At 50.2% G+C, this 24,926-nt stretch overlaps 11 protein-coding genes across 11 annotated transcripts; 7 read left to right on the top strand and 4 right to left on the bottom strand.

The window, feature by feature from the left end:
• Positions 1–373: 373 nt before the first annotated feature.
• Positions 374–3,455, bottom strand: EI97DRAFT_434175 (uncharacterized protein). Its single transcript, XM_033798557.1, has 9 exons — positions 3,303–3,455; positions 3,199–3,216; positions 3,077–3,125; positions 2,921–3,014; positions 1,847–2,869; positions 1,606–1,743; positions 1,373–1,553; positions 952–1,040; positions 374–697 (listed from the first exon to the last, which is right to left on the bottom strand). Exons 1-9 carry the CDS (start codon positions 3,310–3,312, stop codon positions 653–655), a joined length of 1,647 nt encoding a protein of 548 aa, XP_033652842.1. The 5' UTR covers positions 3,313–3,455; the 3' UTR covers positions 374–652.
• A 112-nt stretch (positions 3,456–3,567) lies between these two features.
• On the top strand, positions 3,568–5,056 carry EI97DRAFT_501915 (uncharacterized protein). Its single transcript, XM_033802728.1, has 6 exons — positions 3,568–3,703; positions 3,767–3,923; positions 3,975–4,014; positions 4,067–4,143; positions 4,191–4,547; positions 4,595–5,056. The coding sequence occupies exons 1-6, from the start codon at positions 3,697–3,699 to the stop codon at positions 4,647–4,649; spliced, it is 693 nt and encodes a 230-aa protein (XP_033652843.1). The 5' UTR covers positions 3,568–3,696; the 3' UTR covers positions 4,650–5,056.
• A 963-nt stretch (positions 5,057–6,019) lies between these two features.
• On the top strand, positions 6,020–6,457 carry EI97DRAFT_71999 (uncharacterized protein). The gene has a single exon (XM_033803028.1). The coding sequence runs from the start codon at positions 6,121–6,123 to the stop codon at positions 6,400–6,402; it is 282 nt and encodes a 93-aa protein (XP_033652844.1). The 5' UTR covers positions 6,020–6,120; the 3' UTR covers positions 6,403–6,457.
• Positions 6,458–8,204: 1,747 nt separating this feature from the next.
• EI97DRAFT_379189 (peptide methionine sulfoxide reductase msrA/msrB) lies at positions 8,205–8,733 on the bottom strand (the record flags this gene model as incomplete). Its single annotated transcript, XM_033795697.1, has 2 exons — positions 8,205–8,563; positions 8,616–8,733. 2 exons carry the CDS (start codon positions 8,731–8,733, stop codon positions 8,205–8,207), a joined length of 477 nt encoding a protein of 158 aa, XP_033652845.1.
• Positions 8,734–9,248: 515 nt separating this feature from the next.
• On the top strand, positions 9,249–11,880 carry EI97DRAFT_420263 (MFS general substrate transporter). The gene is made up of 2 exons (XM_033797023.1): positions 9,249–10,388; positions 10,435–11,880. The coding sequence occupies exons 1-2, from the start codon at positions 9,605–9,607 to the stop codon at positions 11,571–11,573; spliced, it is 1,923 nt and encodes a 640-aa protein (XP_033652846.1). The 5' UTR covers positions 9,249–9,604; the 3' UTR covers positions 11,574–11,880.
• A 472-nt stretch (positions 11,881–12,352) lies between these two features.
• Positions 12,353–13,504, top strand: EI97DRAFT_475159 (uncharacterized protein; the record flags this gene model as incomplete). Its single annotated transcript, XM_033801912.1, has 1 exon — positions 12,353–13,504. One exon carries the CDS (start codon positions 12,353–12,355, stop codon positions 13,418–13,420), a length of 1,068 nt encoding a protein of 355 aa, XP_033652847.1. The 3' UTR covers positions 13,421–13,504.
• Positions 13,505–13,808: 304 nt separating this feature from the next.
• On the top strand, positions 13,809–14,852 carry EI97DRAFT_434178 (uncharacterized protein). Its single transcript, XM_033798558.1, has 2 exons — positions 13,809–14,728; positions 14,798–14,852. Exon 1 carries the CDS (start codon positions 13,966–13,968, stop codon positions 14,656–14,658), a length of 693 nt encoding a protein of 230 aa, XP_033652848.1. The 5' UTR covers positions 13,809–13,965; the 3' UTR covers positions 14,659–14,728; positions 14,798–14,852.
• Positions 14,853–15,030: 178 nt separating this feature from the next.
• On the bottom strand, positions 15,031–16,184 carry EI97DRAFT_379225 (uncharacterized protein; the record flags this gene model as incomplete). The annotated part of the gene is made up of 2 exons (XM_033795699.1): positions 15,031–16,000; positions 16,048–16,184. 2 exons carry the CDS (start codon positions 16,182–16,184, stop codon positions 15,031–15,033), a joined length of 1,107 nt encoding a protein of 368 aa, XP_033652849.1.
• Positions 16,185–18,518: 2,334 nt separating this feature from the next.
• Positions 18,519–19,104, top strand: EI97DRAFT_443183 (uncharacterized protein; the record flags this gene model as incomplete). Its single annotated transcript, XM_033799801.1, has 3 exons — positions 18,519–18,692; positions 18,733–18,814; positions 18,866–19,104. 3 exons carry the CDS (start codon positions 18,519–18,521, stop codon positions 19,102–19,104), a joined length of 495 nt encoding a protein of 164 aa, XP_033652850.1.
• A 755-nt stretch (positions 19,105–19,859) lies between these two features.
• Positions 19,860–20,271, top strand: EI97DRAFT_459227 (uncharacterized protein; the record flags this gene model as incomplete). Its single annotated transcript, XM_033800985.1, has 3 exons — positions 19,860–19,978; positions 20,103–20,165; positions 20,220–20,271. 3 exons carry the CDS (start codon positions 19,860–19,862, stop codon positions 20,269–20,271), a joined length of 234 nt encoding a protein of 77 aa, XP_033652851.1.
• A 1,528-nt stretch (positions 20,272–21,799) lies between these two features.
• Positions 21,800–23,943, bottom strand: EI97DRAFT_501919 (uncharacterized protein). Its single transcript, XM_033802729.1, has 8 exons — positions 23,530–23,943; positions 23,332–23,479; positions 23,263–23,282; positions 23,170–23,206; positions 23,048–23,115; positions 22,594–22,997; positions 22,453–22,548; positions 21,800–22,398 (listed from the first exon to the last, which is right to left on the bottom strand). The coding sequence occupies exons 1-8, from the start codon at positions 23,557–23,559 to the stop codon at positions 22,020–22,022; spliced, it is 1,182 nt and encodes a 393-aa protein (XP_033652852.1). The 5' UTR covers positions 23,560–23,943; the 3' UTR covers positions 21,800–22,019.
• Positions 23,944–24,926: the final 983 nt, after the last annotated feature.

Consider the following 24,926-nt stretch of genomic DNA (forward strand, 5'->3'; position numbering starts at 1 on the left):
GGAGAGACAGTACTCCTTCTCGCTTCCATTCCGCGCGACCTCGAAGCGCTAGCTGTATGTAGATTGGTTTTTTGAATGTGAGCATGAATATCCCGCGCCTGTGTTCTGACGGAGTTTGTACGGAAAATCGCTTCTACAGTCTCAGCAGCAATTCCATCGATGCTACTCGCAATACAAAACTCCCTTTCTCGCTTGCTTGTTCGGAAACCTTGCCTCTAGATTCAAAGGTGTTAAATCTCTTAGCGACAGTATATGTCAGACCGAATCCCTTGCTTTTTACAATTACACTAGGTATAGCATTCTGCGGCAGTCGTCACATTGGATGCAGAGACGCAAGGGGCAAGCCGGCACACGCATTCATCTTCTACGAACTCTCACTAATTATATGTGATGCCAATTCTTTTGAATCCGCATACCGGCAATCTCTTCTGCGCTTGTAATCGACCGGGGATGTCCACTATGCCAATTGTGCGACACATAGCATTATTAGTCCCACAGCGCACACAATGGTAGTCTAGTAGTAATATTTACAGTGCGTGTGGAAGAGTCAATGAACACAAGTCATCAGTCATTGGTACATTCCTCCTTCGGTTTTGGATCAACAGCGTGTATTGCTACTCTGCCTGCTCACAGTCACAATCGCCCCCGCCGTCTAAAACTCATTGTCATCGCTGCCCGCGATGATAACATTATTGACCTATCGCATCTCGTTAGTAATACTCTTGATTGTACTTGGAACGAGTGGAAGAAGGTGTAACAAAGCACTCGTTGGCGTCGCTGCCCAATCGTGCGAGCGTGCCTTTGTGTAACGGCACACGCATACTGGCGTCGCCTGTTCGCCCTTTCTCCATCCCCGCAACCATTCACCTGCGCAAGAAAGGTTTGGGTTGGAGACGGGACATAAGATGGCAAATTGCAGAGCTGTGACAAGGAGAAAAGCGAGTAACGCACCTTGAGCACCATTCTGCACAGTTGTGTCGCCAACAACAGCTGTTGTCTCTTGGAGATCAAAGGATCGATGACGAAATGGTCTTTCATGTCTGCAGCGAGTAAATATTAGCGAACGTTCAGATGAGGTTGAAGAAACCACATAGCCAATGCAACAGCGCCCATATGCATAAGGGCGATGATGGCTCGAACGTCCCATGAAAGCGATTCTGATCGTTGAAAGATTGACAAACAAGGAAACGCAGATAGTACATGGAGTGAAGGTGGATTCTTCATAACCATGTACAACCAGGTGTGACCATGCATGACGGCGAATCCGGCACGCTACCAACGGAGCTCATGGCGGTGAAGAGAACGGCAACAAATGAGATGCAACGATAGAGAGACGAACTGTTACATGAGGAAATATGGGCGAGGTACTCACCGTTGCTACCCGTTTGCATACAGTCGACACCTAGTCTTGAGTTCTTCTCCTTGGCTTGCCGGGACTTGATATTCGCCAGTGTTTCAATTGGGCGGAGGCCAGAGTTCTCAGCTAGCGCCATCGGGACCGAATCTAATGCCTCAGCAAAGGCGCGCATTGCGTACTGCTCAAGACCGGGACTCTGGTTCGATGTCAGCACACGAATGAGAAGCATGCAATCCAGTATTGGTCACCTTCACAGCAGCATCCTCCACGGCTAATGAGCAAGCGATCTCAGCAGCACCACCTCCATAGACGATGCGGTTGTCTACGACGAGATTCCGCACGACGCAAAGGGCATCATGCAATGACCGCTTGGCCTCATCGATAATCTGCAAAGTATGTTAGCCACATATGCAGTAGTATGCAGTAATATCAAAACCACGAGTGCGGGTAAGCACGACACCAATAAGAAGCGGATGAAAGACCACGCACCATCTTGTTGCTACCTCGTACAAAGACGGTGACCGCCCGAGTATTCGCGCACTCCTCAATGACAAGCATCTTATCTCGCGTTGTTCCGAAAGTCATCTCTCGGACGATGCCCGCCGTTCCAAGCTTTTCAGGGCTGAGATCCTCGAACCTGGGGACGATGCGGCCGTTCGTTGCGATGGCGACGAGCTCAATTTCGGGTCCGCCGACCCACCGCACAGCAGGGAGGTGGTTGGTAAGGAGCAGATGGTTGGCCTCATCATCGAAACCCCACTGGCATATCACCACGTTTGCGCCAGTATCTTTGATCCGCTCAATCATCTCCGTAAACTTGGTCTGCTCGTAATTCTGCAACTTCTTGAACTCCTCGACGGAGGTGATGTCCAATTTATGTTTTGTCTTCGGCTTCGGGGGCTCGAATGCGCATGTCAAAATGGCGAGCTTTGCGTCCTTGACTTCTGAAGGCATCTGGGGGTGAGAGAAATCCTTGTCTATTATGACACCCTTCACGAGCAATGTGTCCTCCAATGCGCCTCCAACCTTGCCATCCACTTTGATGAGTTCGAAGTCCACATCTTTGCGCTCGAGATCGGCGACCGATAGCACTGCATCCACGGCAATTTTTGCGAAGTGATCGTGGGCTTTCGAGACGATCTTGCTGCCCAAACTCGTCTTTGCTACTTTGAAAAGCTCCTCGGTGTTCTCCGGCGAGTACCGGATCTCGTCCGCAATTTCGTCCAGCTTCGCCACAGCAACCTCACAAGCCTGATCGTATCCGTCTGCAATCCGGATAGGGTGGATGCCCTTGTCGATGAGGTCTGCGGCCTGTTCGAGGAGGGCTCCTGCAAGCACTACGACACCAGTGGTTCCATCTCCGATTTCCTCATCCTGCGATTTCGAGAGTTCCACAAGAAGTTTCGCAACATGGTTCGAGATTTCCATCTGTGATAGGATAGTTGCTCCGTCGTTCGTAACCGTGATATCGCCGTCCGGTGAAATCAGGATTTTGTCCAAGCCCCGAGGGCCCTGCACAGCCGTAAGCCGCCGTGTTCCTCAGACTCATTTGCCGCATCATACCAGAGAAGTTTTGACAATGTTCGCCACTGTCCTCGCAGCCAAAATATGTGATTTGACCGCCTCAACGCCATGTTGCCGCTTCTTTTTGCCCTGACTATAGCCTGTCAGTACTCCGACAGTCGATACCAGAATTTATACTCAATGTGCGTCACATACTCTCTGACAACGATGAATGGCCTTCCTGACTCATCCTTCAACACCTGGGCTATCGTAACCTCAGTCAGTGGTTTGGTCGAGGGTGTGCGGGGTAGTGGAGTTTGTGACGATGTGGAGCGTACCGTTAGACATATCAATTTCTAGGGAATCGAAGGTCAGCATAAAAGCTCTGAAACTATAGGTACCTTCTGTTGAAGGTGGGTTGAGGAGCTGCCTGGACACTCACGCATTGCCATGATTGCTGAGGATCCCGGGGCGGGATTGATTCGACAGCTTGAGGTGAAGCAGAGGCTGGGGATACGCCAATATATGGTTCACGCAGAGGTGCCGCTGCGATACGAGCAATGTGTGATTCTAAAGCGTAAACACCCGTTTGGACCTTTACCATTCGATGTCGAAATTTCGCAGTCTCCCCAGTCTTGGCATTAACGGGTCCGTGCACCACGCGCAGGTCAACGCGCCGTGAAGCTGCAACCTCCCGATTTCACTCAGTACTCCTCCGCCCACACTCACCCTCACCCTCACCATTATCTTGAGAGCATTACGCCGCTCCTCGAGGGTCGCATTTTCTTCCCGAACCCAGTCCATTGGCACACTTCTGGCGAAATCCGGAATACACCATGCCGCGTGAGTCTACCCGCTTCGTGCGGTATGCTGGGAGAGCTGAGCGCATCTACTAACGACGCGCAGCCGCTCTCTCTGACGAGGAAAACGACGTTTCGTCCGGCGAAGAAGAGATTCCCTACCGCACCAAGGATGCTCCTACCGATGCAGCGCAGCAGGAAAATGACGAAGATGAAGAAGAGGGCGAAGAGGACGAAGAGGGCGAAGAGGACGAAGAGGACGAGTAAACAAACTTGTGCCATGGGTGATATGAGGCGTGCTGAGACATTTGCAGATATGTAGTAGAGAAGATCGTGGGCCACAAGATTCAGAAAGTAGGTGATGGCAACATAAGCGAAGCTACGCGCCGTTCATTGACCGATCTAGGGCGTGGTGCTATACGACGTAAAATGGCAGGGTTATGATGACCCGAAAGACAGGACTTGGGAGCCAGAAGCGAATCTGTAAGGCGCATATTTCTCTGGATGCGGGCGCGACTAACGAGGCCCAGCGAGGGTGCGGCGGACGTACTCAATGAGTACTGGGAGGAGATCGGCGGGCGACCTGATATAGGGAAGGGAAAGAAGAGAAAGGGCCGCAAATCCGGAGCTGAAGAAGCCGAGACCGCTACGCCCACATCCACCTCGAAACGCCTGAAGAAAGAAACGGAATGGTCCCCACCCCCCGGTTCCTGGGAGAATGACGTTGACTTCATCGATACGGTTATTCAGAATGAGGACACCAAGACAGGACAGACAGAGCGCTTTGCACTTCTCACCTGGCGGAACGGCAAGAAAACCCAACATCCACTTCGCCAAGTGTATCAGAAGTGCCCACAGAAAATGCTGGAGTACTACGAGAGCCATCTGTACGTTTGCCACCTGCTACAGATGACATAGACTGACTGCAATCCAGCGTGTTCACTGTGGGAGATGAGACTAATGGGGACGAGCTCAAAAAGGACGTCTGAAGTCTTCCGTGGTGCCGTGTCCTGAGCCATGGCAGAGAATTAACCTCCGTGAAACATGACTCTAGATCCTTTTTGGAGCTCCCGAATCGGCGGGGGTTCCGGTACCAAGTGATTGGCACTTTAACTGCTCGTCTATCTTGCGCTTTTTCATCTTCTTCTGCCTACGACAATCCTGGTGACCGTTTGAGCAAAAGGCGTCTCATGGGCAGCTTTTATGGATACAAAGCTTAGTTGGTGGCGTACGTCCTCGGCTGTCATGAGGATCACATTTCGGATTTGTATTGTAGTGGCTCAGTCGGCGGTCTGGTCAATGTATTCCGAATTACTGAGTTGCAATGGTGTAATCTGGTACTGAACAAACTTGGTCACTAGGTAGCCATTTGAGTTCTCAACCACTCGAACTCAACACCTTACGTGCGGTGCATCGTAACGTCCCCCGTTAAAGTCGAGTCCATACCGCTCGACCGGTTCATGGACCACGGATGAGCATGACATGTAGGTCTTTTGTACCGCAACAAAGGCATCAAGAGCGTGTATTGACACACATTTCTACCCATTTCAAATGCTGTTACGGATATTCTGTATTCGGTACTCACAGTGGCGCGCTCCCGAGTCTAACTCAATTCGTTGAAGGACTAGAGATTACACCCCCATGAAAATTGAGGAAAACGACTGGCCGTGAATCTCACGTCATATTCTTGCAGCGCTCACGATGACGCTGGTCTTCTCGCGAGCTCATCAATTCAGAGCCCCTCGCCCGCCAGAGCCCAAAGGTGTAATTGCCAAGGACTGAGTGGAGCAAGATGTATTTCCTAGCGGCCCTTGTGCAGCACTTTACGTAGAAGACGAGAAGAAGCTCGCTCTTTTCTCTAACCCATATTCTGCATACCCATCTTTCGCTGAGACCTTTTCGTCGCACTTCTGGGCCCTGTTGAGAATCATTGATGGCCCAGATTATCGTTGAGAGGGATAATTCAAGTCCGTCACATTTATGCAAGTGGATTAATAAGATAGTCAACCTCCAATGCTACGTCTGTCCAAATCGCTCCAGTAGTTGGATTATGGCGCGCACGCATGGTCTGGCGCCGACACGATTGGCAATCCAGGTGTGATACAATAGGCATGCTGACTGTATAGAGGAGACTATAACGCCTCGGAACGAGAACAGCATCACCTCGGAGTGGGTAAAGGAAAAATGAAGTGTAGTTGCATAATTGAATGCGCTTAATGATGCTTTCCGGTTGGGTATTCCACCAGCGATAACACATTGAGTTCCCCCCAGAAGGATTTCTTCACCAAAATAATTAATTCAAAGCCAAAGGGAAGAATTTCCAAACAAACACAGCAATTTCAGCGCCTATCCGCTATGCCAGCCCAGCCGAAACGCCTTGTATCCCATGTACATACTAAGTAATCGTCGTGCAGTTCGTATACTCGTTCTTCCTTCTTGCCGTCTGTTTTCTGGCCGTGCATGTATAAATCCGAGCTGCCGTCGCCATCCATAGGGCCAACGGTAAGTCGTCTACACCTCAGTCATGTCCGAGACGCTGGACGCAGTGCCGCCGACTGCCATGCGGGTTTGGAGATAGTAGATTATGTAGCCGATGAGAGCGATGAGGAAGAAGAGGATGAGGATGATGAGAAAGATGACGATGTTGCGCTTCATCTTATATGTTGCAGGTCAGGAGATGGTGTGGTGGTGGAAGTAATTGGTACAGTTGAAACAGGCCGGTGGTTTGGCGTTATTAGGTAAGGCTGATGGGGTGGTGATACGGAGTGACTAAATTCGGAGTTAGTGGAAAGAGGAGAAAAAATGTGAAGTGTTGCGGTAAGCACATACTCTTCAAGTCCTCGAGTACCAAATATTCGCAGAAATACTCTTCGCAGCGGGATGGTAGTGTTGTACAGCGAGTTGTCTCACTGACAGCTCAACCGGGTCCAAACTTCTCGTAGATTAAGCAGTTGCTCCTCTACGCTTTCCCAAGTTCAAACCACCACAAGTTCGAGTTTCTTGAAGTCGCACGATACAAAAATCGAGCGACAATATGTAAGTATGTGGAACGGGAGAACCAGACTACTGCCCATCTCAGCAGTTTTGTAGAGGTGTCGTGGGGTGGTTGGGAAGGGTGTGGCTGGGAAGGATGAGGCTGGGCGTCCGACGAACATGGCGGGGACTGTTTCAATAGATCAAGGAAGATCCCATTTCTGATACTTGTTACTTGGAAGGTAGCGTTTAGTTGATTTCATGATGATATTCCGTTGAAGATACTCCGTATTCCAAGGTTCCGTTATGTGTTTCGACCCCTACTTCCCAGGGTTGTTGGCAATCCGATTCCGAGATGGATCAAGCATTCCGTAGGGCCGCCCCTAAAGCCCTTAAAGCTCAGCGCGCAATGCACAGGCTGGAGGGCTGTACCATAGTATAATGATGCTGAGTTCGTTTTAATTACTGGGTGTGGCGCACTGGAACGACATCACGTGATACGACATTCACTCCGAGAGGTACCTAGGTAGGTAGTGACCGCGCATTTATGAAGCGATGATATATGAACATTCAGTTGTGCGATTAAATAACATGCCAATGTCCCAAAAACTTACGGTTTAATTTTAAAACAAAGGTACTACAATGAAAGCTTGCCGACCTCATATTCACTTTACTTGTACCAAGTAGGCTAGGCTATCTGAATGTTGCGGCCCTTAACGGCCCAGTATACATGCAACAGAAGCCATGCCGTATTGTAGCAGTGGTGATGAGACACCCTTAGAGTGCACTGTAATCTCAGTGTTTTTCTTGGCTTTGTCCTTTCCCAGTTAAACCCTTGCAAATGGTCAGGACTGCGTCAAAAATCGACGACCCGGCACAACATTTGTATAGAAACCCCGCGGAGGGAGACCCGAGAGGTCAAACAAGAACAGCAGAATTCAGGGAGCATAATGCGCTTCAGACTGTTGCATATGAATAACAGACAGGAGAAGATGATGTCTACAAGCTTGGGCCTTCATTAGAGGCAGGGACTTTCACCGTCTGCGGGGTGGGTTTAAGCATATCGCCCTTATAAATAACCACAGTCACTTGTAACGACAGTAATTCTACGTCCGGGACTTCTGACTTTCTTTGGGAGATTTTACAGTCTCGGCTTTTGGAGACATGTTGCATCCAAGACTCTGTAAGCCTTTGCAGTGAACGGAGGCAAGGCTCCTGCTAATATTGGCGTCTGGCAAGGGCTATTACCTCAAATACGAACTTTGCGTCGGGTGAGTGGCTTACGTCTGTCGTGACGTTGAAGCCACTCCCATTTCGGGCGCTTGATATAAGGACGAACTGACCTTGGACTATGTTCTGTAACCGGCGAACCTTTATTCAAAACCGGCCGAGCGGGATGTAGTCCGTTCTTGAGGCAGATATGTGTGCATGTGCTGGTCAAGAATGGGTCGATCTCAATTGTTTGCACTCGGCGAGTGACCCAGTGATTGTGAAGGCCAGCTCGCATTCATGTTATTTCTTACGACAATCTACAACTTGCCATCTCCCTTGGCCCTACCACGGCCATCTAGTCACTCCTTCTTTTCTTCCGGGCTAAAATTTATGCTGATGCTGTTCACACAATGCCTCTCATCCTTTGGATTTCCAAAACCCTCTCCCTTGAATATATGTCCCAGGTGTCCGCCACAATTATTACACACGATCTCCGTGCGCATCATGCCCATACTGGGATCTGATCTTTGCCCCACGGCCCCAGGTACCGCGTCCCAAAATGCCGGCCATCCGCAGCCTGAGTCGAACTTGTGATCAGCTTTATAGAGTGGCGCATCGCATCCCGAGCAGGTATAGACGCCGGCGGAGGGGTAGTGTTTATCATATTTGCCGCTGCCTGGGGGTTCGGTGCCTTTCTTACGGAGGATTCTGAACTGTTCTGCATGACGTCTTAGAGTTGGAAGTCCCATATGCCGAGAACTGCGACATACCTGGGCTTAATTGAGCTTGCCACTCGCCTTCCGTTTTCTGCACTGGATAAGAGGTATTGTCTGACATTTTAGATGAGCTAGAACCGAAGAGTGCGCCGAGAAAGGGTATAGTGGGCATAGACCGCAGAGGTGTGCTGCGTTGCGGTGTGGTATAGACGCTCCGGAGCCTGCTCGATGTGGCGCGAGAGGTGGCACTGGAGAAAGTGTAGAATGCAGGAATTATGGCTGGGACAGGGGGCAAGCGCATATAGAAGAGAGTCACGGCGCGCGAGAGTATGAAAACAGAGCAAAAATGTGCAGAATACCGTAGGGTTTGGGGGTTTGGGTGGAGGATTGTGTGTTGTTGAGGACATAAGGCGCGAATACCACCCAGACAACTGAGGTTCGGTTGGAGAGGGGAAATTGCGTCACTAGCAATTGAGCAAAACAACGTAGCCGGGCGAGTAACCATGCAAGCCATTTAAGAAAATAATATGCTCCAAAGACATATACTTCAACTATTTATATTCATTGATAAGTGTTCCAGTGTCTGCTTGCTAGGTCAATCACGTGATGCGCATGTGACGTACCGCCGTCCGGGCGACTCTACCCGTCTCTCCTTGAAAGGTGCTCTCCTAGCTCCATACGCTTGTACAACTAATAAAATACTACCGATGACTTCGTTAGTGAGTGGCTGTTTCACTCCTGGTCGTGACTGTGTTTCTGTTGACAACAAACCCCACCACTGCCAATGATCATCCTCGGCATCGCACCTGGACATCCTTGGATGACGAGTACCCACTATCACCAATGAGACGTGCTACGCCACCATGACTTTGCATTGGGATCTATCCCAGCTTGCATGGCTCCGTTCATGGCCGGTTACGAAACCTTCACAAGTCTTCGCTCACTCATAAGCTTTCTTTTGTCCAATCTCTCGGGCTAGTTTTCCATCATTGTTGGCTCTTGTCTTTCAGACGGGACGATTATTGGTTTTGTATTATTTTCTCATGACCGATAGTCATCCTCCAATCAACACATCCTCGAATACCTCTGGGTGGAATGTAGACTCTACAGACGCTTTTCACAACAACAACAGTCGTCAAGATTGGGGGTCTTCTAGTACTGCCTCAAGTTCAACAAAGCAAAGCGATTCCAGTGAGCACCGAAAAAACTCGACCGATGAGAATTTCTTCCAGTACCGTCGAACTGGTTCTGCAGGCCGTGCTCGCGACCTTACATTGAACACCAACGTGCAAGATGACGCCAACCACGAGAGCCAGCCAAGCGGGCCAGGAAAAGACTCACCCGTATCCTGGCGGTCATTGCCACGCAAAGACCAGCTTCTGGTTCTGGTACTAGCACGTCTGTCTGAACCTTTGACCCAGAATTCACTTGGATCCTACATCTACTATCAACTTCGGTCATTCGATCCCGATCTACCGGATTCCACGATTTCTTATCAGGCTGGCGTGATACATGCCGCTTTCCCCGCAGCACAGTGCGTGACTGCTATTTTGTGGGGAAGGTTTGCGGACTCCGAGTATGGAGGAAGAAAGAGGGTGATCTGGATTGGGCTATTAGGGACGATGTTCTCCATGATCGGCTTTGGATTCTCGCACAATTTTCGAATGGCTGTCCTCTTTCGTTGCCTCGGTGGAGTGCTGAATGGAAACATTGGTGTCATGCGTACTTTGATTTCGGAAATAATCAAGGAGAAGAAGTATCAGTCACGGGCATTCAGTATACTACCAATGACCTTCAACATCGGGGTGATCGTAGGACCCATACTAGGTAAGGCAGGAACTGGAATTGACAAATCAGCGCTGATTTGGAGTAGGTGGCATTCTTGCAGACCCGGTAGCAAGCTATCCCGCCCTTTTCGGCCCAAACTCCCTGCTAGGAGGCAAGTCTGGGGTCCAGTGGATGATCAGATGGCCGTACGCTCTTCCGAACCTCGTCAGCGCAGTGTTCCTCTTCATCTCTGCTTGCGGCATCATTTTCTTCCTCGAAGAGACTCACCAACTTCTGAGGCATAACCCTGATCCTGGCCTGCGTGTAGGACGCTGGATACGTAAGTATCTCTGCCGTCGGCGCATCAATGATGGGTACACGCAGTTGCCAGCGCATCCTCACGATGTCGAGCTTCAAGATACACCTGTCACACCATCTTTTCCAGAAACTCATATGGGAACACCGCCAAGTCGAGTGCGGAAGTTACCATTCCGTCGAATATGGACACGCAACTTGATCACGACGCTTCTAGCTCATGGCCTCCTTGCCATGCACGTCGGAACTTTCAACTCTTTGTGGTATATCTATCTCTCGGCGCCTCGCTACGATCCGACGAAACCGAATCCGCCCAAGTTCAAACCGCATGGGTTCTTCCACTTCACAGGAGGTCTCGCTCTCCCACCTCCTCGTATTGGTCTTGCCGGAGCCATCCTCGGACTCATGGGAATCACTCTACAACTCTTCCTGTACCCGCGCCTATCACATAGACTAGGCACCATTCGGTGTTATAGGCTCTTCCTGATGTTCTTCCCTATCACGTATACCCTTGCGCCATTTCTTAGCCGCATACCCAGCACGACTCCACCACCTGAGGGCGTCTCGGGCCTTCTGATCTGGATATGCATCACCGTTGTCCTGCTCATTCAAGTCTTCGCGCGCACGTTCGCACTGCCTTGCATGATCATTCTTATCAACAACTGCTCTCCACATCCTTCTGTTCTTGGGACTGTGCATGGGATAGGACAAACTGTATCTAGTCTTACAAGGACTATCGGACCTATCATATTTGCATGGACATTTGGGAGGAGTCTGGACATAGGAATTGTAGGCATATCCTGGTGGATACTAGCATTAGTAGCTGTGCTGGGAAGTATAGCAGGGAGATTTCTGTATGAGGGTGACGGTCACGAAATTCTGCTTGAGGAGGAAGTGAAGAATGACGGGACGGTGGAGAGGAGAGATTAAGGGTAGGTAGCATATGGACCATCACCCGACTGGCGTTCTGTATCTGCTTATTCGACAAATGGGATTCTCTAGACAGATTAAGCAAGTTCCCAGGACCTCGATAGTACCATATGGCCTTCGACATTGTTACTGGGCTTCTCAGGGTGACACCGACCCTTCTCAATAACACAATAAGCGTAATCAAGATGACGGAAATCATGGTTTAGATTAGAGGAACATTCTGTATTTTAGATGCAAGTTGGAGGATAGTTTTCGGAATAGCGTGACATGGTGCGCATCGAAAGTGCGGTGGAGTACAATATACGAGGATATCGTCTTTCACCGGTGAGCCAAGTTGGCTGCACACTATCAAACTAAAAGTGAAGAAGGCAACGCAATAGCTATTGTACCTGCCAATCTAGTTCCAAAGATGTTTGTTCATATGCTAAAACAATCTTCTAGAGGCTTCTCTCCTGTTGTAACTTTGTCTCCACGGAGAGGATACTATTGTACGCCTTGCCCCTATTGAATTCAATTGTCGCAATATTCCTATTGTCCGACTGCACTTTACAATCAGGAAGTCTCGTAGTGAGAGATCCTATTGTTCCAATAGCCTCGAGCCGTCATACTTAAATCGCCCCCATAGCCCTTGGTTCCAGCTTTTCCTCCTCCTACCATTCCTCCATCGCCTTCCATTTGCGCCTCCACATCTGCTTGCCTACCAGCAGCTCACTTGCATCCGAGGCCTTTTCTACATCTTTTTCTGTCCTCCATCACTACCCCCCGCCCATTATACCGTCATGTCTCCCATCTGGATCGCCTTCACTCTCCTCCTCATCCTCCTCCTCCTCTACCTCTGGCCCACCCATCCCACCCGCAATCCTACCTCGCCAACACCCCCTTCCTCCTCCCTCCCCCCCTATCCCAACCTCGAAGAACCCCTCCACCACCAATCCACCTGGCCCTACCCACCCCGCAACCCAGCCACCAACTGGCAAACCGACGCCGAACTCCTCGACGAAATCGCCTCCAACCGCCAACGCCTCATTTCCCGCCGCGGCATCCCGCGCGAAGACTGCCCCTACTGGGACCCCGTGCTCCAGCAAAACACCTCGCCGCCGAAATTCGGCGTCTATGTTCCGAAATACATTGTCGATCTGCCGTGTTTCCAGCAGCCCAGTTTGACCACCCCCGGTAACTCCTCTACTACTTCGCCTCCTCAACCGGCTATGCCGGAGTCTCCCTCCCTCCAGATCCAAATCGCCACTCACTACATCCTCACCCTCCGATCCTTCATCCTACCAATCCTCTTCGTCATCGACGCCGCTCAGCACGACGGTCACCGCGTCCTCGACCTGTGTGCGCAGCTAAGCGCGCACTTGACGAACCTTTTGCCCTCGCTGCGCTTCCTGGCACCGCTTTTTAAGGATAATCTGGAGGGACTGCGCGGGTCTTTGGATATCCCGGCTGAGCATTTGTACGTCTTGTTTCTTTGGCTTGGGGCGCAGGGGACGCTGCCGTGCGAGGTTATGAGGGTGTTGGAGGTAATTGAGGAGGTTCTGGTTTTGCTTGGGGGCGATGTGAGAAGGGGCGCTGGTGGGCCCGGGAGAGAGGTGGTTGTTGCTGCTCGTGCTGCTGCTGGTCAGTGTGTTGGTGTTCAGATGGTTTCTGGAAACCAGGAGGCGGGAGCTGGAGAATCGGGTTCTAATAAGCGTACTGCTGGCGGTATGCTTGGGAATTATACGGTTACGAGGGATGAGTGTGTTGGGGGAGTGGATAAGAGGGAGAGGAAGAGTAAGAGGGAGGTGAAGAAGGCGGATACCCGGTTCAGGGTTCCGAAATATGGTGAAGAGGAGGATTTGTTGTGAGGGATGGGTTGTTGGATATGAGGCAGGGAGCGAGGACATGGCATAGTGACGGGATTCATTTTCGTTTCTGGGTACTTCTTGGAGAGAGGAAAGGAAGTGGGTCTCCGGTTAATCCTGCTGGGCGTTCCTGTTCGGGTTGTTCTATTAGCGCAGAGCGTTATACAGACTCGCGTCAGCTTTGTTCACTTCAGCGGACGATAAAGGCGTTGTTTTCTTCAGTCCAATCCACCGTCAAACCCCCCATCCCATTCCAGATCCCCTCAGGTGCAAACATCACCCGCACAGTCATAAAAGCGGCGCACACACCAACGCCAAATGAATCATCTCCAACGTGCCTTCACAAGATTCGACTCCAGCATCTTGAACACCACTCTTAACTCCACAGCATGTCCCGCATATCCGTTCTGATACCTCCACTGCCACCTCCCAAAGACCCACCCCCCTTGAAAACGAAACGAAAACCGTCATTCTTGCAACGAATCGTACGCCGTCTCTCTATCGACAGCCTCAAGACCAGGCGAAGAACATCTGTATCTCGGACGAAAATGCCCCGTCACTCATGGGCATTGAGTTCTATCCTGCCAATGCGATCGCGCCGGAGTTCACAGAAGCAGAAACAATGCTTCCACGAGGAACGAACTGAGTCGCTTAAAATATTTACAGAAGAAGGAGAACAGGGACGAATCGTATCCGCAGCAACTACACCGCGGACGACGCGACCTCTCCGTGTGTTTTCGACAACTCCAGGCATACTAGACAAGCCGCTCCCCAAACGCCCAATTCAGAGAATATCCCACCATTCACAGCATCGTCGACGCGGGATGCCATCTCCAGGGCATCAACTCGTCTCTGGCGGAAGCAAGAACATGCTTCTCCAAGTGCGTGACTCACACATCACGCACACCCGTGCACAACCCAACCCCACCGTACTCAAGGCACCTCCCAACCAACCCACATGTTTTGCAACAATCGGTCTAGAAAACAAGGAACTGCCTCAGCGCCCACCTCGCCCATCCATCTTCCTCAAAGACGTCTTGTCCCTCCCTCCACCAGTGGCCGATGCAGTTCCTGACCGTGCAATATCCCGCGTCGAGACGGGTCCGACCGACGCGCTCCTCACGAACCTCCTCATCTCCCTACAACACCACGCATCTTCATCTCTGGGAGTACACCGGCCTGCTGTACTACATCTCGCTGCACGCGAAACCGCCTTTCCGGGGAAAGATTCTCGGAGATAGAGCGATTCAGACGTTGAGGGAACAAGCGAGGAGATTGGGTATGCAAGAGCGAGAGTTGGTGGTGTGGGAACTGAAGGGAGCGGTTAGGTGGATGGAAGCCTGGGGGGAGAGGAAGTGGGATAGATAGGAGTTGAAATACAATGAAAAGGAAGATATGACGGGTATCATTGCCAAATCTCGAAGATCCGAGCATATTATCCTAGATGGGGAGAAACAAAAAGAGAATACAAGATTCCCCCAACCAACGCCCGCTTATGCAACGCTAAATTTACATGTAGAGAGTCATTGCATGCAACGCCCGCAAATCGATCAATAGGACAAGATGCTATCCAAACCGGAACGCCCAAGGAAGGTATGAGTCGGCAAGCTTCGTCATGCGTGTATTACATTCTTGCCCGTCTTATGGATGACGGTTCCGTTATCTTCGGCGAAGATTTGTTGTATTTTCATGGTAAATGCTTGCATGATGTTCTCACGGAAATCCTCCTTGACGCGCCACTTATCGAACCAGTAGTGTCTGATGAATTGTCCTTGGCAATGTGAAACTTCGACTCCAGGGAAACCGTTGGCCTCGGCGCAAGGCAACTCCTTGATGTACTGTTCGTAGTCGTAGCGAACGTATTCGCCGAACGCGCTCTGTTCGTGGAATCTGGGTTTTTTCCATTGGGAGCAGCCCGGGTACTTTGTGTCGTCCGGGCATTCATGCCAGTCCTTTAATATCTGCATGGTGTGCTCGTTGTTCTGTGCCACGATGAAGCCAGTGTTGGTGTAGGTACGGTTGAAACGATCGGAATTACACTGAGGTTCCTTCTCGTCCCAGGGATCGAGCGCCATTGTAAGCGAGTGTTCGGGCTGAATTTTCCAATAGTTCAGCATCCATTCGATCGGCACGTGTAGCCAGCGAAAGGCGGCATCGGCGTCGAGGAACACAATAAACTTGTAGTTGTTGATCTCATTCGCGAGAGCACTTGGCTTGATCCATGTAGCGTGGCGATCCTGAAAATTCGGCGCTTGAATGAACTTGTAGTCGTATCCGTGGACCTGGGCGTATACATAGTGCTCGAAGACACCAGCTGGAACATGCTCGAGTGTGCGCCAGTCAAACGTGCCCTTGTTGTAGTCTTCGGTTGACTCGAGCGGTCTCGTGTCGAGATCCAAGATCAGGATTTTCTTCCCCAATGGCTCCCTGAAGCGCGGCTCATTTGGGAGCCGGAGCGCTTTCTTCTTACCAGTTCCATCGTCTATTGCAGGCTCATCCACAGGTGTCTTCAGCTCGGAGAACAAATATGAAACGGCGGCAGCAAACGATTGCGGCGATTTCGAGTGCCCTACGTTGGAAAATCTGCGGAAACGTCAGCTGTGTTGTTTGCGGGAAGCGGAGTATCTCACGCGGAGGAAGAAACCCTGGGAAAAGCCGGACGCGGTCCTGAGTGCCAGGCGACAAAGACGAACACAGATAACACAACGGTTCCGCCAAAGATGGATGCGAGAAGGAGCGGAAACCGCGATCCCAGGGCGGGCAGCATGGCGGGCAAAAAATGAGCGAGCGGCGGGTTGTCGGAGGGAGAGGCGAGGTTGGTGAAGGGGCGCAACCAGGCCTTTTACCTGTCAGCCAAGACCGGGACTTGCTTCGCGCAGGCCTATCCGGAATGACAGGGATGTAGTAAACGGCTAACTGCCATTTTATGCATTCTTACACGGGGGGATTTCACGCATGCAATTTTGTCAGACGCTGACGCGTTTACTCTTTGTCTGTGTCTGTGGCCGGACATGGCGAAGAACATCTTCTGCAAGCCTGCATTTATGATAAAAGCTGAAAGCGATCTAGGAGCTGCTGAAGGGAGGCCGGGGGGTTGAGCTTTTCTCGGACTTTTCGGAAAAGGCGCCCAGGTTGACTAGGGGGAGGGCCACGGGTGGCTTCGCCCATGGCCATAAAAGCGGCGCAGAGCGATGCTGGACAAGTGCAGCAAGTGGTGGAGTGGGGTTTTGGAAGAGGAAGAAGCGAAAGACTTTCTAGAATAATGGATGGGTTGAGGCTCACTCCAAAAGGGTGACAGGGGAGAGTGGTATCTATGGCGGTATGCACAGGGCATGCTTTCCCCAGTTCATGGATATACAATACTGTGTATATCGCTTGCGGCAAGGAACAGAAATTGCCTTTTAGAGTATGATCCGAGGCTAAACTTAGAAACACAATGTTAGTTATATTATTCACCGCCGAAATATTGACCAATAGCGCCTTGGCAACGACCTCAGAAGAACCACCTCACCTTCTCACTTCTCATACAGTAGTCTACCTACAGGGCTGAGACTGCTGCTCATCACCGCCACTTGCAGATGGTCTGCCACCAAAAACGCGTAACCTGATACGCGAAGGATCAAGCACACCTCCTATATGTCTACTAAAGCAGAAAAATGATTTGACGCCTGCATCCTCTCTCTGCGCTCTCTGGTTTGCGACCTAGACCAATCCGACGATGTCACCGTCCCAATCATGGATATCTGTCATTGGATAATGTGCCATCCGCATCCGAAAACGTAGGAACGTTATGTACAGGTGCATATCTGTATAGCATGTCTGGCGGTTTCCAGTCGAGAAATAAAGGGCTTTGAAATCATTGTGCTATGTTTCGCTTCTTCCAATTACGCCAACAGTGATATCTCTGTACAACTAGTTCCAGACACACTACGCGGTTACGGAAAGGCTGTCATGTGGGCTGGAACAACAGACTCTTTCCCGTCTAGCCAGCCTAGGTTACAAAGTAAAAGAACACAGGCCGTATCGGATCTCTTCTTAACGCTCTCTTTCCCCTAGAAGGAGGTAAACACTATATCTCTGCGGATTCAAGTGTCATGTTCTGCTTTCACCAAGGTTATTATCTCAAATTAATTGTAGAGCTGGCGCGTATAGCTCTCTAACTTCCCGTTCCCAATTAGTGTGTTAGATCATCCAAGAACCTACATGTAAGGTAGCAGTACCAGTGACCATATCTCTTACAGAGTTAGATAGCTGTCTATCTATACGCTGTTTTCCGTGCCATTACTTAGCGCTTTCTATCAGGCTCAAGTCTACAATACAACAATCGAAAGTCAGCGGCGTGTCGTTCAACCTATCCATCATGCCTCGAAAACTTGAATACAACTTGGGGATTTGTAGTCCCTTGTGACTTGATACAATGCGCTTGCAACAACGACTTACTCTTGTTTCTCTAGCAATGGGACTTGCTATTGAGCCGAAAGGTGACCATCGGGCGGCGATTACGATTTGCCTGACAGTGCACGAAAGGATGTCATCATAACAAGAACCCTGAGGACTGGAGGTAGGCGATCAACACATTCACGCGCATTAAATGTCTGGGTACTTTTCAAGTGCGTTTATCTCACCACTGACTGCTTGCTGGAAGTACAGCTCGAAGCCATGTCCTCTCGGGCTTCCATCAACTGTCTATGTACTCTGCACTGGTCTACGAAAAAAGGGAGACGTGCTTATGAATACTTACCAGCAGGTCATACTCGAGCCTTTGAAGATGACTCCTTGAAGTACGGGTTCGCGTTGGTGGCTGTGTATTCAGTTTCATTTACCACGTGCATCACTAGCCACAAGGTGTTGGCGGTGGTCATCAGTGAAAGTTCACAACCTCCAAATCCACCATTATTGGCATTTCACAACCGTCAAATACTGAACCAAACCTAAAGGCGCTCGTATATGTCCGTATACGGTATAGCATTACGTCTTTCCATCCCACCAACCTTTCTCTCCCAGACCAGGTCACCCAGCACAACCTCCCTTACACAACTCCATACTCAACCACAACCAATTCATATTGATATCCAACCTTGAACGACATCCAACGCCCATAATGAAGTTCATCAAACCTCTCACAGCCCTAGCCGCATTTATCACCACTGTCTCGGCCGATTTCACCCTCGAACCCAACGACATCGTCTCGCCAGAAAACGACTTCAGAGACATAGACATGGCCGGCGATCCCGCTTGTAGCGTTTGCCCATTCTACATGTCCGAGTGCAAGGAGGTATAAAAGATCCCTCCCCTCGCCTAAATATAGGAAACAGCTTGTTAACTTCCTCAAAGAAGTGCGGTCCCTGGTTCACATGCAATACCATCTGCCTCTGCGAGATCTCACGCAGGTTCCCTGTGAGTTGCATTATTCTTCTGACATTGATACTGCTTTCTGATACACTACAGTGTGGAATATGCGGGTTTCACTGTCCCGCAGCCGTTGCTATTGGGATCTTTTGAAGGATGGATCTCGGTACAACTTCCGGAAGACAGTGGTTGATTGTGATCAGGCGCTCGGTAACAAAACGAAGGAAATTTTTGAGGATTTGGCATTGCCGGGACAAAGCTTGATGGCTAGGTGGCTACATGAGATGAATATATGGGTGTCTCTCAATCAAACGGTCGATGGTGAACTTGGTTTCTAGGAGAAGCCTCACTGGCGAATGTTCCGCCCATCTTCATGGGAATAAGGGCGCGTCTTCCACTGTCTAGCTAGGGCGAATATCAATGCACGATAAGTTTCTGCGTATCTGGCTAATGGAAGGTCGTGATTTTAGGGACACTAGGTAAAGAACCCGACACCTAGGCCATTTGTACTTCTTCAGCACCGTTGGGGATGGGATGTGCATTCATAAAGGGGATGTTTCTTTGCTCTCCTCCTTAAACCGTCACCGGCTCTGAAACTCTACATCCAACATCTGTTGTCCATCAAGGGTCTCCTTTTTGAGTGGAAAGTCGTAGTTTGCCTGTTACGTTGAACGACGCCCTTGCGAGATTCCAGTGAAGCGAAATCTGTCAATACCATGCGGTTAGCCTTTGCGAGGGGTGCTTCGTCTTTTTCCTAGCGTACTTTATATTCGCACTTTACATTGACGTGCCTCCTCATCTCTCTTCATTCACGGACAAAACGGTCCCAGAAAAGCAAGGGGCACCTCGGTCCTGGTTTCCTGATTCCTACATTTTACTCCCACCTTCGCAGCAGCCCTTTCACTATATCGCCTCCCCCTACAAGTGATCTAACAACCCTCTCATTACTAAGTTCCGTCACCGCATATAAACAACACTCCTCTCCGTTTCTCTTCTTCTCCCCCCACTACATCACAACCCCACAACCTTCCTCATAACAACCTCGCTCAGTCAATCCCTCAACCAATTCGAACTCCACTTCACCATCTCCAACATGAAACTCTCCGTGGTCGTTACGGTTCTCGCCGCCCTTGTCGCCGGCGTCCCAACCGACAACCCGCTCGACTCCAACATCGCCGAGCTCCAAGACCGTCAGGCGCATGTCACCCCTCCGTGCGAGTGGTGCCGTAGGTATTTCGTGGACTGCAAGCAGGTACGTCGCCATTCCTGTCTCTTGCTCACCGCGTCCCTATGGGTGGGCGTTCATTACGAACTATTCAAGCTGATATATGTATAGCGCTGTGGTTGGTGGCCTCAGTGCGACACTATCTGTCGGTGTGAGACTTCGGGCAGGGCGGACGTAAGTATCCGCATTCTGTGATAGGAAAATGAAAGATTGCTAATGGGAAATTAGTGCAAGGATTGTTGCGGTTTTCAGTGCCATTAAGTCTGCGATGGCCGTGTGATGCAATGCTTGACCGACGTATCTAGCTTATTGGAATACACAAATAGGGGTCAGCGTAAGGACAAGACCGGGAAGATGGAATACATGGGAACGAGGAATGGTCGGTGATCAAAATAGCTAGCTGAGCGGACAATAAACTTTTCATTAATCTCTCATTGCCTCTATGTCATGCGCATGTGCATTTTGAACAACATTCAGATCTCTCGGGTTTCGCTTACATACCTAGACCAAATATGCGCAGTTGTCACCGTGTCCAACAGATTACAGTGTAGATGTACGACCAGGGTCCGTACAGCCTCTTTGGAGGCATCGTAGGCAGCAGTGCCGGGAAGGTCTAGGATGTCTTCTCACCTCGTGAGCACGATTGCGCCCGGAGTGTCGCTCTGACGGGATCGGTAGGTTGTAACGAAAGCGTTGAGACCGCTGACGACACCGTAGAGGTTTGTGTTGAAGACCTGTGGAATGATGTCAGTGGTCGAGTTTTTTCAGATGGGAACTTTGGTTCCCTTGCTAGATCATAAGGCAGAGTTGATGGGAAGTTGGCCATTGAATGCCGAGTCGGGATGCTTGGGATGGGCCGGCACATATCCTGAATGGAGGCGTTTCACAACGGTGATACACCAAACATTGAACTCTCGTACTCGCATGCACCAAACACTGAAACCACAAGGCCCAACTCGCCTTGGGAAGTACCTTCCGTCCCCGCAAGTCCCTATCGCTGCCTCCTCCGCTTTCAACATCAAAAGCTCCGAAGCTTCGCTATTTCCAAACCCAAACCACTTCCGCAGCCCGTCTTTTATGCTTTCCAAGCCTCCTCTCTGGACACGTTCGCCTGAAACGTTTCAACATTCCCATCACCAATTGAAGACAGCGGCATTTTTTGCTCGCTCAAGAGAATCAGCGTTGTTGGCGACTATACCGACATGCATCCCATGTTTTAAACATAGTTCCGCAACCGCAAGTACAATGCCAGACGGTTCTCCGGTGATGAGTGCAAGGGCCGCCTTCACGAAGCACGGACATTGCAATCGTTACCAGTGTTTTGAACCTCTTCTATTTCTCCAGTGCCGAATGATGACGAAGATAAATGCTTAATACGAAAGCTACAACCCGAAACCCGGGTCGCTGGCCGGTGCGGGAATCTAGCGGTGTCCCGTTTCGGAGTTTCAAGATAGGGTGTTCGGGAACGGCGTGCGAGGCTAGCTGCAGTCCGGACTGCTGGGACCCCTGGGAATGTTTGATTTAAAGCGCCGTGCAGAAAGGTGGAATCCGGAGCCTTGGGTGCAGATTTGAATTGTAGAGGCTGGGGATGAGAACTTTCTGGGAGATGGAGTTATTCAGCTGTCTACCAGAGATACGTGGCTGCGGCGTATGTTTACACTAGCGTAATCCCGTTGTTATCTCCGTACTCCACTGATGTACGTTAATTAGTTGTACAGCTGACGTGCTAAGGTTGTATGGTACGATAAATGGCATTGAGACAATATCAACGCTTTCATCTGATATTATTTCATTTTGTTAACACTCTTGTTGCGTTAAAAAGCGATATTTACATGAAATCATAAAATGATTGTGTACATCGAAGAAAATAACCTGTGAAGATTTCATGTCAAGGAAAGCTGCTCCGAATGCGACCACTCTATACTCTGTCTCGATACCAACACCCAACGTTTTCTCTAGCGTGGACCTTTCGTAATCTCTTCGCCATAAGCTAGAAAGCACTCCACCGAGGGAAGTGAATGCAGATAATCAAGACTCCACAGAGCTATGCAGCATAATCGGCAACGTCATACTCCTGAAACTCTTCGCCGTCATCGGCGTCTTTGGGTCTGGAGGTATCGGCCCAGTAAATATTGGCAAAGGCGTCGTAGGCAAAGCCTTCATGCGGGAGTCTCGGGGACCATTGTACCGCAATGACGCTTTTCGAAACGGGAGCTCTTCGAGATTGTTGGTCTTCCGCCAGGTTGCTCTGCTCTCTGTCTGTGGGCTCGATATTGCGCTCAAAAGTCTCATGTTGGGCGTAGCAATGGTCGTGGTATCGTCAATGTCGGGCACAGTGAAGTGGCGGTATACGACCCATAGCGAGGGCATGCAGGGGGTCATTAGTGATAAAGTGGTTTCTATGATGCTTTTAATTGTAAGAAAGTATTCCTAAGGAGCAAGCAATGGAGAGGACGCTCACAATACGACGTGGAATGGGATCTGGCTTCCGGTGATGTCAACTGACCGCCATGACTTGATGCGGAAGAATAGTCCTATGAAGCTGCATCCGCAGATTCTGAAACCGTTAGTCTGTACCAAAAGACCACGCAAATGTACTCACAGTGCACCATTCAGTAGCATAAGGAGAGCTCTACGCTTGTCTTTGCGCTGCAAGCCTAGCCGTGGAACCAGAGGTGAAGTGATGAGCAGAAGATATAAGTTGCTGCCGGCATTCACACCCCACGCAACGATACTGGTTATTGCGTTTGCCCCAGATGGCGCTGAGCAGTCTTTTCGGTTGAGTCCGTTTAAATACGAGCGTACGTCAGAACTGGGGCTTGGTCCGCATGTCATGGTAACCACGATGGTATAGGCCGAGAAAACCAGCCCTGCGATGATGATCCCAATCCAGCAGCAGTTTTTGAGCCATCTTACGGAGCCAAAGATCGAGATTACGAATAAAAACAATGATAGCTTTAGCAACCATAGCATGGGGCCTAACGCAATCCAGAACCCGGTCAAGTTCTGCGGAGTAATCAGGCTATTGATCATCACGGGTGTGGTGTTCTACGCACCAGCATAGATGATTTGGGAATTGCAACTTTGTCCAGGTCCCAAGCATGATACCCATTGGCGAAGACGTCTACGACAGCATCAGTTTTACTTCGAAACAACGCCCGAAAGGCTCAGCACTCACTTGAAATTGAAAATGCAATCATTGCAAGACCCAATGCCTACTGCGCTGTCAGACGCATCATCGAACACGATTACACATTATGATGTGACGTACAGCAGTGAGTAGATACACATCTGAACTCGTGTCAGTGACTGTACCAAGGCATTGGTTGAGTGAGCATACAGTCATAGCATCTCCATCTTCTGAAAACTGCCGCTCGCGCATATATGCGTGCAGCTACGAACAAGAGAACGAACAGCATACATATTGCGGCTGTTATGACCACTGGTCGGCCTAGGAACACTGGGTCCTTAAAATTGGACGCCACACCCTACATAATCATTAACCTGACTTCAGGAGGATCTATGGGAGCGAACTTACCGGAGGTGGTAACCTTAGAGGAAGCTGCATTTGCGCATCGCCAAACCAAAGATCGCAAAAGGGCAGCTGGTATAGTATATAATGAAAACGCAAGGACAGGTGGTGGACAGGTGGAACCTTCCCACAGCAAGACGGGCGAAGGATTCCGCAAGGATAAATATTGCGTGGAGGCGGCGTGCGGCGGTGTCCTAGATGATGAGGGTGCCTATTCAAAATATGAGTTCGACCACATCCGTATGGACTAGCTCTTGGGCGGTTAACGTGGAGTCGCTATAGACTACTCGAACTGTGATAAGCTTAAAAGAACGTGTGTTTGATCTTCGAGCCAGTACCGTCTCAGTAGAAGTTTGAGAAATGTCGGAGCGGCCCGCAAGCTTATTGTGGTGGGCGCAGCGTTCAATTGGTCCGACGGACGTAATCTGGGGGGCGTGAGCAGGCCCCTAGCGCCGGGTTGGGGCTGTATCTCTACGTTGGGGAGCTAGTATCGGACTTGAATGCGCGCCTGCTTCGCGATTCCGGATTGACTGCGTGCAACATTGCAGAAATCACTTACTTGTAACTTCAGATTGCTTAGGGTTATGGATGAGAGAGCAACTTCTCGAAAGCTCAGTTGCCCACTTGAAACAGTTTCTGGAGTTCCAGCAGAGACGAAAAATGCAGCGCTTGCTGTATGCAGACCCAGGACATGTGCAATCGTATGTGGAAGTCCAACGATGCAGTCGATATATGAGAAGCTCTACAGATTGATGGAGTTCTTCGGAACCATGATGTTAGCTCTACGGTGCTGGCTTTTGTGTTGGCGTGAGTGAAGAGTGAAAGGAGAGCGTTAGACGTTCTGTGTTGGAACTGCGTTGCTCTCTGTCGGGGAATACCGTCATTGCGCGGTGTATTGCACTCTTGCACAACCGTTGAAGACCCAGGCATCTGGACTGCAATACTGGCTGCGGACTTCGGGTCCACCCACGTTTTTGATGAAGTCCGGCGAAGGGGCAGGTACCCGCGATGTTGTGTTGCGCAACGTAGACGTTTCGGCAATTGGGTGTTCTAAATCGGCCAATCAGCAGGGCCACCACGAGGCGGCAAGGATAGAGCCTCGAACGGGTGGTCAGATGCATGCAGCTTGCAAGGCGTTGAGTCCGCAAGCACTGGGCGCTCAGAGGCTCATGTATCGGGCTTGGGGCCAATTACAGCAGTCAAATTCACAGCCAGCGCCTCGACTGTTGAACTTCGGCAACCGTCATGGGGAAAATCGTGATAACAAGTATATGGCAATATTTTTATTGAAACAACATATGTTGACGTTCAGACTTCTGCTTAAGGGCGCTTAAATATCTCCTTGCCTTCGCACTTTCGCGTTTTACACCTCTATCGGCTGCCTGTTCAGCAATTCGCTTCCG

Source organism: Westerdykella ornata (assembly GCF_010094085.1).
Source record: "Westerdykella ornata strain CBS 379.55 unplaced genomic scaffold EI97scaffold_14, whole genome shotgun sequence".
Classification (NCBI taxonomy): Eukaryota; Fungi; Ascomycota; class Dothideomycetes; order Pleosporales; family Sporormiaceae; genus Westerdykella; species Westerdykella ornata.

Coding starts and splice junctions, on each gene's coding strand:
- EI97DRAFT_434175 (XM_033798557.1), bottom strand. Junction 1,554..1,605: donor TGGAGGATGCTGCTGTGAAG/GTGACCAATACT, acceptor ACATCGAACCAG/AGTCCCGGTCTTGAGCAGTA. Junction 1,041..1,372: donor TATGCAAACGGGTAGCAACG/GTGAGTACCTCG, acceptor TACTCGCTGCAG/ACATGAAAGACCATTTCGTC.
- EI97DRAFT_501915 (XM_033802728.1), top strand. Junction 3,924..3,974: donor GAAGAGGACGAAGAGGACGA/GTAAACAAACTT, acceptor AGACATTTGCAG/ATATGTAGTAGAGAAGATCG. Junction 4,548..4,594: donor GAGTACTACGAGAGCCATCT/GTACGTTTGCCA, acceptor ACTGCAATCCAG/CGTGTTCACTGTGGGAGATG.
- EI97DRAFT_71999 (XM_033803028.1), top strand. CDS start 6,121: ATGTATAAATCCGAGCTGCCGTCGCCATCCATAGGGCCAACGGTAAGT.
- EI97DRAFT_420263 (XM_033797023.1), top strand. CDS start 9,605: ATGACCGATAGTCATCCTCCAATCAACACATCCTCGAATACCTCTGGG. Junction 10,389..10,434: donor GATCGTAGGACCCATACTAG/GTAAGGCAGGAA, acceptor GATTTGGAGTAG/GTGGCATTCTTGCAGACCCG.
- EI97DRAFT_434178 (XM_033798558.1), top strand. CDS start 13,966: ATGCCCCGTCACTCATGGGCATTGAGTTCTATCCTGCCAATGCGATCG.
- EI97DRAFT_501919 (XM_033802729.1), bottom strand. CDS start 23,559: ATGCAGCTTCCTCTAAGGTTACCACCTCCG. Junction 23,207..23,262: donor ATGTGTATCTACTCACTGCT/GTACGTCACATC, acceptor ACAGCGCAGTAG/GCATTGGGTCTTGCAATGAT. Junction 22,998..23,047: donor TTCCCAAATCATCTATGCTG/GTGCGTAGAACA, acceptor ATTACTCCGCAG/AACTTGACCGGGTTCTGGAT.